The sequence below is a fragment of the Schistocerca gregaria genome, chromosome 4, assembly GCF_023897955.1.
Source record: "Schistocerca gregaria isolate iqSchGreg1 chromosome 4, iqSchGreg1.2, whole genome shotgun sequence".
NCBI classification, from domain to species: Eukaryota; Metazoa; Arthropoda; class Insecta; order Orthoptera; family Acrididae; genus Schistocerca; species Schistocerca gregaria.
In genome coordinates, this window is record NC_064923.1 from 491,184,111 (window position 1) to 491,200,176 (window position 16,066).

The 16,066-nt window shown below is 42.0% G+C and overlaps 1 protein-coding gene across 1 annotated transcript in view; it reads right to left on the reverse strand.

Annotated features, from left to right (window-relative positions):
* Positions 1 to 741: 741 nt before the first annotated feature.
* LOC126267780 (serine/threonine-protein phosphatase 4 regulatory subunit 4-like) overlaps positions 742 to 16,066 on the reverse strand; it is a 64,899-nt gene continuing 49,574 nt past the window's right edge. The window contains exons 4-5 of the mRNA XM_049973085.1: positions 1,621 to 1,812; positions 742 to 807 (exon numbers count right to left, since the gene is read on the reverse strand). Of these exons, the coding sequence (XP_049829042.1) occupies positions 742 to 807; positions 1,621 to 1,812 (258 nt within the window). The remainder of the gene's footprint in view (positions 808 to 1,620; positions 1,813 to 16,066) is intronic.

Below are 16,066 nucleotides of genomic sequence, written 5' to 3' on the forward strand. Positions count from 1 at the left end.
GCTAATATAGCTGATACCAAGAACTTTGAGTCAGTGAATTTATTTCAAAGTATTTCATACAACCGTTTATTATCACCAATGACTATTCTTTCAGACATGTAAGTTAGTATTACAAGTCTATGCAGGCTTACACTAACATTGGTCTCCACTTCTTGTAGTCAATCTCCTTGTTGCGAGAATCCGAGTAATGTTGTGAGCATTAGACGGCAAATATAGTGGAGTGTGACATAAGGACATAGACAGTGTGACATAAGGAGGTTTGGTTTGGTCCAGGGAGCATGCACCAATAGCAAATGCTGTGTAAGGTGACTACTCACAATAAGCAGGAAATCCAGTGTCGAGATGCCATCTGGCACAAATTTTCATATTCTCTAATAAGCAGTATACCTGTACCTAATGCAGCTGGTGCCAAAGAATTCACAATCAGTGGATATATTTTGAAGTATTTTGTATAGCTGTGGATCATCAACAATGTCTGTTCTCTCAGACATGCAAGTAATCAATTCATTTTGGTCAAATGCTGAGTGGGGTCCTGTGGAGAGTCAGGACATACACACGTAATGTCACCCCTCAATAGTGGATAGAATAATAAAAGTTAGCAAAATGCAGCACCCAATGCTAGAAGCAAGGGGCGGTCCAGTCTGGTAAGATATGCTTGGGGCCAAAGATGGCGAGCAACAGGCAATGATCCATGACAAGATGAAATTCCTGTCCATAAAGAAATACATTAAATCTCTGAACTTAATAAACACTATCAAGGTCCTCCTGCTGCATTCGAGAACTGCACTGATGAATGGCAGATAAGCTCTTAGGAAAGAATTCTACATGGTATTCACAGAGTCTGAATACACCAAGATTGTGGAGGGATGCATCCGATGTTACAACCAGAGGTCTACATCATTAAACATGGTGCATGCTTAAGGATATCTTTTGCAGCCTGGATTAGATTAGATTAGGTTCAGTGTTTGTTCCACAGACCCAAAAAAATGAGATGATTCTCGTGGGTGTGAAACATGTCAGACAGTATAACATAAAATCATAAAACATTAGAGTATATTACTTACTACCTAGATCATTTGCCAGGAGATTATCGAAATAGGTGAATACAATGCAGTAAACTGAAACACCTAATATTTACAAAATTAACATGCTGTCAGAATGAAACACTGTTATGCACTATTAATAAATTTATTGTACTCAAAATACCTAATCTTAACTGTTGTGACCAAGTGCTGTCAAAACTGGAATCTAGCAGACATTTTTACTTAACCTGGCTTAACAGTCTCTGTTAAGATATTCATCTATAGAGTAGAATGAGTTGCCTATCAAGAAGTCTTTCAAACTCTGTTTAAACTGTGCTTTATCTGAAACCAAGTTTTTAATGGTTGCTGGCAATTTATTGAAAATCTGTGTTCCTGAATACTGGACCCCTTTTTGGACCAAGAGAAGTGCTTTTAGGTCTTGATGTAGATTGTTCTTATTCCTAGTATTGATACTACGTATTCAGCTATTGGTTGGAAACAGAGACGTATTACTTGCAACACATTTCATTAAGGAATAAATATACTGAGAAGCAAAACTCTGTATATTCTTAGTATGTATTTTACTTATTTATCTTACCTCATACAGCCCTCTGCTGAACATGCACCTGACAGGAATATGAGGATCACGTGACAGATCACGAAAAACTCCCATCAGAACATCAACACAGTTCTCTGACTGAAAGAAGACTACAACTTTTGGAAAGCTGAAAGCCACTTCTGTGCGAATCTGCTGTGCCCACTTTATGCTTTCCTGACTGTCACGTGTTACCTGTCAATATAACGCCTTGTTAAATTCTTAAATTATCAATTAAAAATACTAAATATTGAAGACTTAAATAAATTAAGCATCATATTTTGGTGAAAGCAAGCAAGGAATAGCTCTTACAGTTTGCCAATTTGAACTGTGAGTAAATAAAGAGTGAATACTGAAATCTGAATCTTCATAAGATAATTATGTTTTGAACTAATAGCAAAAAATACCTGAGTTTACAGTTAAGAAAGTGAACAACAGAATAGTGAACAGTGGGAGAAGAGAATAAATGCAATTACAGACATGAAATGTTTATGGAATATTCTGCAAGTATTTGGACGAACATAGATGCATACAAAACTTAAACACCGAGTATTGATGTTCCAGCATAAGATTTATATTGTCACATAGAGAAAGGTGCAAGTAGATGAAAGATAAACACTAACTTCACTTAATAAAGATTTATTCAGCACTTGCACATACAAGAGTGAGGAGCAAACTGCCTCCAGTCATAATACATACAGTTTATATACAGCTACAGATCATTCCAGTACAATGATTATTGCCATTTGTGGATACTTCTAGAATGCTCTAACCAAATATAGAAATTAAAACTATACAGTCCAGGTGAGTTTTGAATTCGTGACCTTTGATGTGACACTTTAGTATCATAACCACTACACCACAGTGCTACTCAGCCTCTTCTGTGACATTGCTTCCTCCTTAAGAGAACAGTGTGTTGGTGTTACATCATCCTAGTCCAGGACCGATTCACAATGACTGATACTTGCCCTGGTGGTGATTGTCTTGGAACTTCCCTTGCCGCTATGTTCTTTGCTACCTTTCCACTTGTTGCTTGTCATTGGAGCTTCGAATTTGCCCTGGGTTGCAGGATCCTTATAGGGCTTCATTCGGAGGACGTGGACCGTATCTCTGATCTTCTGCCGTCTTGTGTCAGGGTCAAAATCTTCAACTTCATAAGTAACATCAGACAACTGTCTTACAACCTTCTAGGTCAAAAGTAGCACCTGATGAGCTTCTCAGAGAGACCAACCTTCCAAACAGGAGTGAAGATCCAGACGAGGTCACCAGGCTGGTAGACAACAGGGCGGTGGCTCGCATCATACCTTTGGCAATCTTTTTCTTGAGCCTGCAGTGTGTGGAGTCAAGCTAACTGTCAAGCTTCCTTAGCTCCGGTTAACACCTGGCTGATGTAGTCATCATCCACACCATCAGGATGTAATGGAAACACTGTGTCCATCGTCATCGTCGCCTCATCCCGATGCACCAGGAAAAATGGCGTAAATACTGTGGTGTCTTGTTTGGTGGTGTTGTAACCAAACATCACAAAAGGTAGCACCTCATCCCAGTTGCTCTGCTCAACAGTGACAAACATTGATAGCATGTCGGCCAAGGTCTTATTAAGACATTCAGTAAACCCGTTTGTTTGCGGATGGTAGGCAGTCGTCATGTGATGAGTAATGTTGCACCGATGGTTTATCTCTGTCACAAGATTTGATTGAAAATCTTCTCCTCAATCCGTAATTAAGGACCTTGGGGCACTGTGTTTTAATACAATGTCCCCACTATGAATTTGGCTACCTCAAATGCTTTGGCTGTTTTCACAGCTTTTGTAGTGGCATAGTGCGTCAGATAATCAGTGCAAACAACAATCCATCTATTGCCACTAGCAGACTTTGGAAATTGTCCAAGGAGGTCAACCCCAACATGCTGGAAAGGCGTTTCGGCTGCTGGAATTGGTATGAGTTGGCTGGGTAGTTTCTGAGGATCTGCCGTTCTCGTCTGGCACTCTTGACAGAAAAATCTCTTGCTGATCCTATCATATATCTTAATAAGTCCTAAATGTCTGGCCTCAGGTGAGTCATGGAATTTCTGTAGAACATCTAAGTGCATGTGTTTAGGAATCTCTGGTAGCCAACTCTTTCCAACCGGTTCAAAGTTTTTCTTGCAAAGTAATCCATTAACTATCTTAAATTGTCCTTTCACATCCTCTGACTGATTTAAGGCAAGCATAAATTGAGATATCTTGGCATCCTTCTTGTGCTCAGCAGAGAGATCCTCGAGTGCAGTGAGACAGCCATTGTCTTCATCAAAGTCTTGATGGTCTTGCTCAGGGTTTCTTGAGAGACAGTCAGCATCTTGGTGTTTTCTTCCACTTTTGTACACTATGGTAATGTCATACTCTTGAAGACGTAGCAACCACCTAGAGAGTCATCCTATTGGGTCCTTAAGACCTGTCAAACAACAAAGAGAATGATGGTCTGTAACAACTGTGAATGGCCTTCCGTAGAGATACTGTCAAAATTTACACATGTCCCAAATCACAGCAAGACATTCTCTTTCTGTAGTTGAGTAGTTTCTCTCAGCTTTTGTAAGTGTCCTAGAGGCATAGCTATAACCTTCTATTTTGCATCCGAAATCTGCACCAGAACAGCACCTAACCCATACCCACTGGTATATGTGTGTATTTCTGTAGGTGCTCTCTCATAATACAGACCAAGTACAGCGTCAGTCATCAGAGCTCTTCCCAGCACATCAAAAGAATCTTGTTGAGCACCACCCCAGGTAAATTTAGCATTGGCTTTTAACATCTCTTGGAGTGGCCTGGCTTTTATACAAAAGTCTTTGATAAAACAATGGTAATAAGAACACAATCCGAGGAAGCTTGTCACATCTCTAATACTGGGGAAATTCCATTATAGCTCTCACCTTTTCTGGGTGTGGCCACACACCTTCGTTTGACATAAGGTGCCCCAGTATTTTGATTTCTTTTGCTCCAAAGAGACACTTTCTTGGACTAAGTTTCAGTCCAGCTTGTTGGAGTTACTTAAGAACCACCCTCAGTCTTTTTATGTGTTCATCAAATGTCTATGAGAACACTATAATGTCATCTAAATAACAAAGACACACCATCCACTTCAGGTGCCTCATAAGATTATCCAGCATTCGTTCAAAAGTTGGTGGTGCATTAAACAAACCAAACAGCATTACCTTAAACTCATACAGCCCCTCAGGGGTGATGAATGCAGTTTTCTCATGATCAGCCTCATCTACTTTGATTTTCCAGTATCCCGAGTACACGTCCATGTTTGAGAAAAACTTAGCCCCCTTCAGACAATGTAGTGTATTGTCAATTCATGGAAGAGGGTAAACATCCTTTTTAGTTATCTTATTAAGCTTCCTGTAATCAACACAGAAGCGACAAGTGCCATCCTTCTTCCTGAGGAGAACTATTGGTGATGACCACGGGCTCTTTGAAGACTGAATGATGTTATTCTTCATCATGTTCTCTACTTCGTCGCAAATTATTCGACGTTCCGTTGCTGACACACGGTATGCTCTCTGGCTTATTGGTTGATGGTCTCCAGTGCTAATCCAGTGCTTCACCGTTGATTTGTCTAATTAGCTCTTCACCTGTGGATTGAAGGATTCAGAGAACTCTTGAAGAATGGCAAGTAGCTTCATCGGTTGTTCCTTAGCTAGATCTGGTGATAGTCGAGCTAGAAGATCTTGTTTTGTAGTGGTACTGCTAATTTGGCCCACAGACTCGGCATGGGAGGTTTCTACGACGCTCAGCTGTTCTGCAATTAACGGCTCAGCATTTGTTATGCACATGTATCTTAGAAGGATCTGTGGTTCTAGGCGACAGTTAACTATTCACAATTCACTGAATCCATTCTTAAAGGAGATGACAGAGGCTGGGATGACCAAGTTATTCTTCAGTGGTATTCCACTATAAGATCCATGGGTTGATACATGACATGACACATGACAGCTACCTTTGTAGCGCTGACTACAGGAATGATCACTACATCCAGCACACGGTTTGCACACACTCAGATGCGCGTCTTCCTTTCCGCAGTATCTCATCTTGTTTAGCATAATCTACGAGCGACCACAGTCTATAACTGCTTGAGAAGCTTTCAAAAAGTCCCATCCAAGAATGACGGTCATGGCTACAATCTTGTAAGATGATGAATTCTAAGGGCTGTGTATGACCACTTACACCCACACGAATGACACACCTTCCTGTAGGTTTTACATATTTCCCATTAGCCACCTTCAGCAAAGATGTTTTGTTGCCAACGAATACGGTTTTCTGCAACTGGCGACAGTGCTTCTCCAAAATGACTGAATATGATGCTCCAGAGTCCATAAGAGCTTGGGTGGGTCTGCCATCCATGAGGATATTGACGTAGTTTCCAATCAATTTTGTAGTGGAGGATTTTCTCTTCGGCGGCCTCACCTCCAAGGAAGGTCACACTCTTTAGTTTTCCAGGTTGCGGCAGCTAGGTGATCAGCTGGAGCTTCTAAACAGCAAATGGAGACCTTGATCGGCGTGTTTGGGAGCGTCCTGTCCAGTGGATAGCTTGCGGCAACGGTGACCTACGTCGTCCTGTACTCACATCTTCTTGTTCATCTTTGTCGTCCCGGAGTTGGCATTGGCTAAGATCAGTCTGCTGTCTTCTGGCACAGGTGTCATCAAATATCCACCAACTTTCTCAACAATAGCACACAAAATGTCTCGGTCGTCCGCAGTGGTAACATACTGGTTGGTTATCCTGGGTCCTCCAGATATCAGTCTTCTTTGGTGTCCAAACAGGTTCCTCATGCGGCATTGTAGGAATGTAACTTCACCTAAGTCTCAACATTTTTACCATTTTAAAAGGAAATGAATGACGAGAGATTGGGTTCAACATCTGTTCCACTTCCTCCCTTATGACCTCTTGAAGCATATTGGTTTTTTGCTCACCCATACAATCCAAGTGCCTTCTGAACTTCCTCTTTCACTATCTGATGAAGAACACTTGTGAAATCAGTTTCTTCCTCCATCACATATATCGATACGATGTTTGGAAGCCGTTCAAACGTCTTGCATATAATTCTTTTTTGATGCACTGTCTCGATATACTGGCACCATTTTTGGAAGTCATCTGCTGTTGAAACCTCCTTCAGGAGTAGGGCTTCATACATGTCCTCAGCAACACTGTTCATGCGATGTGCAGCCATATCTTCCTCCTTCATTCGAGGATCCACTATTTTACACAGCTCCAAGACATCTTGAATGTAGGATGCTGTAGTTTCCCCTGGACACTGTGTCCTGCATTTTAATTTATCTTCAGCCTTGCACTTCTGTCGTTGTGTGTAGCCAAAATACTAGCGCAGTTCCACCTGGAATACTTCCCAGTTTGTGAATTTCTCCTAGTTGTTCTCATACCACTGCTTGGCAGTGCCCTCCAAGTGAAAAAATACTTTAGCCAAACAAACGGTGTCATCCCATTTGTTAAATTTGGCTATACGCTCATATACCTTCAGCCATTTGTTTGGATCTTGGCCATCGTCACCAGAGAACCCGGAAGGATATCTCATATGGTGGCACATAATTGCTGTCATTATGATGTCCTCTTACTCTTCTGTCTCTGATAGATTGCGATTTGCGTAATATGGATTGAGCTCGGATTTCTCACCATGTAAACAGCTGCTCTGTCGTGGCCTGATTGGAGACACTGTGTCGTCGATAATGTGCGGTATTACAAGTTCCAACACCCAGTGGCTCCACCAGAATAATGTCACATAGAGGAAGGTGTAATTAGATGAATGACAAACTCTAACTTCACTTAATGAAGGTTTATTCAGCACTTGCACATACAAGAGCATGGAGCGAACTGACTCCGGCCAGTACACATACAATATATATACAGCTACAGAACATTCCAGTACAATGATTCTTGACATTTGTGGATACTTCTAGAAAGTACTCAAACCAAATATAGAAATTAAAACTGTACAGTCCAGGTAAGTTTTGAATTCACGGCCAATACACCATGGTGGTACTCAGCTTCTTCTGTGGCAATATAATAATTGACTGTGAATTGACTTTCAGCTCCCTAGGCCATCATGATAATGTAATACTAAACGATAGTACACATTACATCAATGAGAGTTCATAGTTATACAAAGATTGTTCTTCAAATATATGACATTTCATGACTATTTATTGATACAAAAGCGCAAGCAAATTTAATTCACAAAGATGTTTTCTGAAGACAGACCAAAACTGCTTTCACAGCAAATTGAGATTGTCGTATCGGCCGCCGCACAGCAGCCGTCAACTTGGCGCGGTGTGCTACAACACGCGTGGCACACAGCGAGTACCGCTGGCGCCGCACACGATGTCAACAACTGGCGCAAGTGAATGTATCGTCGTGGGGTTGGCGGCTGTATACACACCACTATCGATACAGATTACCCTGGTGGCACTGCTCTTGCCACCAGAGCAACCGTATAAGGGCGCCATCTACCAATGCTCTGATTGGACGGACCTACAGATTTAAAGGAGCTCCCTGAGCCCGTTTAACCAGTTCAATCTTCGCCGATAACTGTGTTACTACCCGGCTGCTGGATTCATGACGACCAAACTGTACTGTGGCCTCCCTGGCTGGAAACTTGCACGTGTTGCTATCGACGGGTTGGCAGTGGTTTGGACTTGTATTCTCTACTAGTGACTCTGATTTCTCCTTGGCGCTACAGCCAGCGAAGTGTTGTGTAGTCAAACTTAAGTTTTGTTTTGAGTGACAGACGGTCAAATAAATTTGGTTATCACAGAATATTTGTTGTGTTATAGTGCGGACATAACAGAGGTCTTTATCAATATCGAAGAATGCCATTTGGATTGAAAAATTGTCCAGCTACCTTCCAATGAATATTAGATGGTGTACTTCACGGGTTAAAACTTAAAATCTTTTTTGGTATATCTTGACAATATAATCATCAATTCAAAATCTACAGAAGGTCATTTTAAACATCTGGAAGAAGTGCATTGTAGATTGAGGAAAACACCTTACACTAAATGTTGAGAAAAACCATTTGGTTCACACACAAGTAACTGTACTTGGGCAAGATGGAGTGAGGATGGATTCTCAACTTACTTCTACCGTACGCTATTTTCCAATGTCACAAACTTCTAAACAATTACAGTCATTCATTGGGTTATGCAATTATTATCAAAAGCTTGAGAAAGGGTTTACTGAAACTGCATGACCATTAACTACATTGTTACAAAAAGGTGTTAGTTTTCAGTAGGCATCACAATGCTAAGAAGTGTTTGAGAAACTCAAGCAAATATTAATATCAGATCCTGTGTTAATATTCCCTGACTTTGAATCAAAGTTCATAATTGCATGTAATGTGTCTTAAGTCAGAATGTTGATGAAAAGGTACATCCAGTGGCAAATGCCTTCAAACAACTGAATAAGGCTGAAACTAATTACTCAATACTCAACAACTGAAAAAGAAATTTTAGCAGACAGAATCTCTTATTTTCATTGCTACTTGTACGGTGGTAAATTCAAAGTAGTTACAGACCACACACTTTTAAAAGGGTTATTAGGGTTAAAAGATCCATCAAGTCAATAATGAGATGGGTATTAAAATTAATTGAGTTCGATTATGAGGTAATTCATAAGCCTGGAGTCAAACTCACAAATACTGCTGTCCTCAGCAGAAAGGTAGCAGCTTTGAAAGTAGTAGGTGGAACCCAGACAGATTGGATAAAGGCACATGCAGCTGACAGCAAATATCAATTGTTTTGAATGCAACCTCAGTCTGAAACACAAGAAGGCTTACTAAGAGATCTACAAAAGTTGGACCTCACATTGTGGTTCCTCCAGCACTGAGACTGGAAGTGTTACATCAAGCAGACAACCATTTATTATCAGGTCACAGAGGAAAACGGACAACTGATAGATGTGTAGCTGAAAGATTTTGGTGAAAGGATACCCTGGGACCTTTTAACAGTACACAAGCATATAATAAATACATTCTTACAATGGTAGACCATTTTCAACGAAATTTGGTTCTGTTAGCCATTCCAGAGTGGAAGGCGAGTATGTAGCACAGGCAATGATAAACAACTGGTTATTAAAATTTGGTGAGCCAGGAACCATTATTATGGACCAAGACAGTAATTTTGTATCAGACCTAATGAAACATCTATGTCACTTATCCTCAAATGAATGGATGGACAAAACAAATCCACCACGTGTCACCCAAAATGTTAAGCCATTACATGAATTCACAGTATTCAGATTGGGATGTATATTTAAGTTTTGTCTTCTGAGCATATAAATCAAAAGTTCATACCGCAATGGTCTCTCACCTCTTAATGTAGTTCAAAGTGGATCCCCATAGTGAACCAGTGAAGAATTTTGCAAAGAAGTTGAACGAAATTTGGCAAAGGGTAAAGCGTTCCTACACAAAATCTTTAGACAAGCAAGAATGTATTGGGCAACAGGCAATCAAACTGCCACAATACAGGATAGGACACTAAGTATTACTAACTAAACTGTATATCCCAAAGGACTAAACATTTTTTTTTTTTTTTTAACAAAGTACCATTGACTTAACAAGGTATCGAAATGACTTTGCCAGCCAATGTGTTATTGCAGTTGGGACTTCTTGGTGGAACAGGAGGCAGCTTTCAAAGTGAAGGTATTGCTGGTGGACAGTACGTTTGATATGGGCAGAGGTACTGATGTAGCCATCTTTGAGGTGGACATCAACATCTAGGAAGGTGGCTTGTTGGAATATTTAGAATTTTTTTTTTATTCGCCTTTCAGTATTTTTCATACAATTGGCTTCATCAAAGTTTACAATGGAGTACAGTTAAGCACAGTAAACACTTAAATACACAGAATTATTTAGCTTACTTAAAAATTGAAAACATTTCTTTATCACTTATTAAAAGCTTATATTATAATTAATATTTATTAGGAATTCTTCAATTGTATAGAATTCACTGGATTTTAACCAATTTTGCAATACGCTCTTGAATTTATTAAATGGGGCTGTACGAGCTGAGTATGGTAACTTGTTAAAAAAATTTATGCCCCAATGTTTATAGTTATTATGGACAACAGCTAACCTCAAGAAAGGAAGCTCCAACAAGCAACTATTTCTGGTATTGTGTTTTATGTACATCACATCTCGTGCTGAATTTGTCCTGATTTTCCTTAGCATACATTAAACAGTTATATATGTACATGCTAGTACATGCTAGATACTGTCATTACACTGAGATATTTAAAGTGGTTTCTGCAGGAATCTCTGGGTGCTAATCCTAGTAGACATCTGATGGCCTTCTTTTGCCAACTGAAAATGAACCAGGTGAAGCAAGTGGGGAGGGTTGGGGGGAGTTGTTGAGGTTCTGGAGGAATGTCGTCACCCTTTATCCAGATATATTGAACCTACACAATATACTCGTCCATCCCTTTACAACCCCTGCTCCCAAATTCTTACCTCTTGGCTCATACCCCTGTAATAGACCTAGATGCAAGATCTGTCACATACATCTTCTCACCCCCACCTACTCCATACAGTCACAAACATCTCTTGTCCCTTCAGAGGCAGGGCTACCTGTGAAACCAGTCATGTGATCTACAAGCTAAGCTGCTACCACTGTGTTGCATTCTAGGTGAGATTGACAACCAACAGGCTATCTGTCTGCACGAATAGCCACCGACAAACTGTGGCCTGCTGCTGAGCACACTGACAAACATGACATCCTTCATTTCAATGACTGCTTTATCATATGTGTCCTACCCATTAAATCCAATTTTCTGAATTGTGCAGGTGGGAACTTTCCCTGCAATACATCCTAAGTTCCCATAACCCTTCTGGCCTCAATCTTTGTTTGTCATTGTGCTCTCCCATCCACCCCCTTTGCTGTTCCCATTCCAGCACTACACAGCCCTCATTCCACCATCACACCCAGTCTTTTTACTTCACACCTTTCAATTATCCCCCTCCGCCCCCCCCCCCCCCCCCCCAACACACACACACACTCCCCACCTCCCCAATGCCCTCCATCCAACCTCCCAACTGAACTGCACAAAGCTACCCTAACATCTTTCCACCTCGTCCCTGCATGCGCCCCAACAACACATCACTCTATTCAAAAAGATTTCGGGCTTGCAGCCGGTCGTCATTAGCTTCCATCCAAGATATTTCGACTGGACAACTGCCAGCCATCCTCAGGTGAGCCATCGAAGACTGACAAAGACGCCCTCCATTTCATAATATATAGCGTGGAGTGAGTATTCCGCACATGCGTCAAAATCATATGGAGAGACGAACCACACCGCCCGCCAGCAGCGCCGTTGGTGGCGGAACTGCAAAACTCAGCTGTCTTCGGCGTTGTCATTTGCCAAGGTCATCGGAGCACTCTGACGTCTTCGTCTGGAGCAGATCTTCGAGATGAGGGGGTTCCATGCATTATCTAGCTGGTAGCCATTGTCACGGTTGATAAGATTGTCTGTCATGCGAATTTCCACTGATTCTTTTATGACGGAGTCCCAAAAGGACATTGCTGTGGTCAAAATTGTTGTCTTGTCATACTCCATTGAGTATCCAGTGGAAATGCAGTGCTCAGCAATTGCAGACTTGCTACGTTGCAAAAGGCGAGTACAGCGCTGATGTTCAGTGCAACGTCCTTCTACTGTTCGCAATGTTTGTCCTATATATGACATGCCACACTGACAAGGTATTTTATAAATTCCCGCCTTCCGCAATACCAGATCATCTTTTACTGATCCCAGCAGGTCGGAAATCTTCAATGGTGGACAGAAAATTACTATCACTTAGGCGGAGAGCTCCCAGTCTGTTGATAAAATCGGCCAAGTTACGTATGTGATGTGGACATTTGCCCACAAATGGCCTCAGCAAGGATTCAAGATGTTTGGCTAAATCGTAAGTGGAAGCCCCAATATTACTCACTATTGGCCGCAAGGGTAGTCCGTCTTTATGTACCTTCAGAAGGCCATACAGTCTTCGAGGTATGCTGCCATGAGGTCTTCAAACACTTAATCGTTTCTGGAGGCAACGAGGAAGAATTCAGGAGTGTAGATCTCTTCCGTTGCACACATCCTGTAGGATCGTTATCAATCTTCCTGTACGCAGAATCATTTAGGAGACCATACATCTTATCCACATACAAACTGCGAGGTAACAGTACAGTTAAATTGCCTTTATCAGCCTTCAGTACCACAAGGTGCGGATCTTCTCAGAGATTTCACAGTGCAGCCCTTTCTGCGGAGGTAATGTTACTGTGTTGAGAAGGAGCCTTCAGAAGAGCATGGCAAGTTTCCCTCCTTATTTCCTTTGCAGTTTCCATAGGAAAGCGTCGCACGGCTTCTTCAACACCACTCAAAATTTTAAATTTCACATCAGACGCCTTTACAGGGAGGAGATGGCCTACACGTAAGAAGTTTTGACAAACTACGTGGTAAGAGAGCTAAGCTTTTGTGTTCTTTGACCTTTTTATTGAGATGTCGGGGCCATGCCATAATATCAAAATTTGCCAGAGTGACGCATTTTATTAAGACTGCCACTGCACGGAAGATAACAGAAAAGGCCAGTCACGCTATTGTTAACGAGAGGATTTGCCACACACGACGAAGATTGGATGTCATTTCAGAAGATTTGTTCCATCTGCATCTGAGGATTGCAGCACATCAGTCTACCATATCATCGGAGTGGATTGATGGAGTAACCTCTGCCAAATCTGAGTGGGTACACAAGGATGCAAGTTCTTGGCAGATGTAAAAATTTCACAGTCTGGTGCCACAACAGTCGTCGCCACAGGGGAATACTGCATGACGTTCCATTGTTAACCTTACAGACAAGAATTTGGACGACGCGATGCTGTAGGTATTAAGTAAGGCTTTGAATTTTGCACCTACACCTAGAGCACCACCTTTGATACGTTTTGTGAGTGGTGTTGAAGAAGCTGTACGACGCCTTCCTATGGAAACTGCAGAGGAATTAAGGAGGGAAACTTGTCATGCTCTTCAGAAGGCTCCTTCTCAACACAGTAACATTACCTCCGCAGAAAGGGCTAAGATCCAGACGTTGTGGTACTGAAGGCTGATAAAGGCAATTTAACTGTACTGTTATCTCGCAGTTTGTATGTGGATAAGAAGTATGGTCTCCTAAATGATTCTGCCTACAGGAAGATTGATAACGATCCTACAGGATGTGTGCAACAGAAGACATCTACACTCCTGAATTCTTCCTCATTGCCTCCAGAGACGATCAAGCCCTTAAGACTTCATGGCATCGTACCTCCAAGACTGTATGGCCTACCCTTACTGCCAATAGTGAGTAATATTGGACCCCCCCCCCCCCCCCCACTTACGATTTACCCAAACATCTTGAATCCTTGCTGAGGCCATTTGTGGGCAAATGTCCACATCACACACGTAACTTGACTGATTTTATCAACAGACTGGGGGCTCTCTGCCTAAGTACTTCTGATCTTTTAGTTAGTTTTGACATGGTGTCTCTTTTTACAAAGGTTCCTCTTGCAGAACCCTTGGCACTGATTGTTACAAAGTTTCAGGTGGGAATCACTGCTTTGTACTGCTACGCTCTCTCCTCAACATATTTTATGTTCAAACAAGAATATTTTGACAGACTGACGGCGTAGCCATGGGTAGCCCCTTGTCTCCCTTGGTGGTCAACCTTTTTATGGAGGATTTTGAGGAGAGAGCACTTGAATCAGCAGCCCTCAAACCAACTGTTTTTTGGAGGTATGTGGATGACACTTTCAAATGGTTCAAATTGCTCTGAGCACTATGGGACTTAACATCTGAGGTCATCAGTCCCCTAGAACTTAGAACTATTTAAACCTAACTAACCTAAGGACATCACACACATCCATGCCCGAGGCAGGATTCGAATCTGCGACCGTAGCGGTTGCATGGTTCCAGACTGTAGGGTCTAGAACCGCTCGGTCACACCGGCCGACATTACATTTTCGTAGTGTGGCCTCATGGAGAAGAAAAATTAATGGAGTTTTTAGATCATCTCAACTCCATTCATGAGAACATTCGGTTTACTATGGATTTAGAGAAAAATGGTTGCCTACCTTTCTTGGATGTGCTAGTTAGACGGAAGAGTGTTGGCTCTCTGGGGCATTCGGTTTATCGTAAGCCCACACATACTGATTTGTATTTAAATTCGTCCAGCTGCCATCACCCATCGCAAACAATGAGTGTACTTAAAGCACTTGTACACTGAGCTCATGTAGTGTCAGATGCAGATAGTTTGCCTGAAGAGCTTGCCCATCTGAAGAGGGTTTTCAAAGAGAATGGATATTCTACCCAGAAAATTAGCAAGGCATTTGCAATTAAGCCAAAGACACAGGGAGTGGAGAGAGAAGAGAGCATGTCTGCTAAATCTTTAGCTTTTCTTCCCTTTGTTGGCAACATTTCCTTCAAAATTGCAAGAACCCTGCACGGTTTCAAAGTGAAAGTAATTTTCCGTCTACCATCGAAGATTTCTGACCTGCTGGGATCAGTAAAAGATGATCTGGTATTGCGGATGGCGGGAATTTATAAAATACCTTGTCAGTGTGGCATGTCATATAGGACAAACATTGCGAACAGTAGAAGGCCGTTGCACTGAACATCAGCGCTGTGCTCGCCTTTAGCAACCTAGCAAGTCTGCAGTTGCTGAGCACTGCATTTCTACTGGACACTCAATGGAGTATGACAAGACAACAATTTTGGCCACAGCAATGTCCTTTTGGGACTCCGTCATAAAAGAATCAGTGGAAATTCGCATGACAGACAATCTTATCAACCGTGACAATGGCTACCAGCTAGATAATGCGTGGAACCCAACATCTCTAAGATCTGCTCCAGATGAAGATGTCAGAGTGCTCCAATGACCTTGGCAAATGACAACGCCGAAGACAGCTGAGTTCTGCAGTTCCACCACCGAGGGCGCTGCTGGCGGGCGGTGTGTTTCGTCTCTCCATATGATTTTGATGCAAGCGCAGAATACTCGCTCTACGCTATATATTATGGAACGGAGGGCGTCTTCGTCAGTCTTCAATGGCTCACCTGAGGATGGGTGGCAGTTGTCCAGTCGAAATATCGTGGATGGAAGCTAGTTACGACCGGCTGCATGGCCGAAATCTTTTTGAGTATTCAGTTTCCTGAGAAAATTTTAAATTTCACAACACATCACTGTCTGCCACCCCTACCCTACTATCCCCCTCCTCCCTGCCCCAGCCTCCTCCTTACCCCAACCCAGTTGCCGCTCCTATCGTGCACTGATGTTGCTGCTTGTGGTGTGGCCTCAGTTACCTGAGAATTCTGTCATGTGTGTGAGATTCGATTACATGAGTGTGTATATGCGTGTCTGTTGTGTAATTTTGATGAAGGCCTTACTGGTGAAAGCTATATTT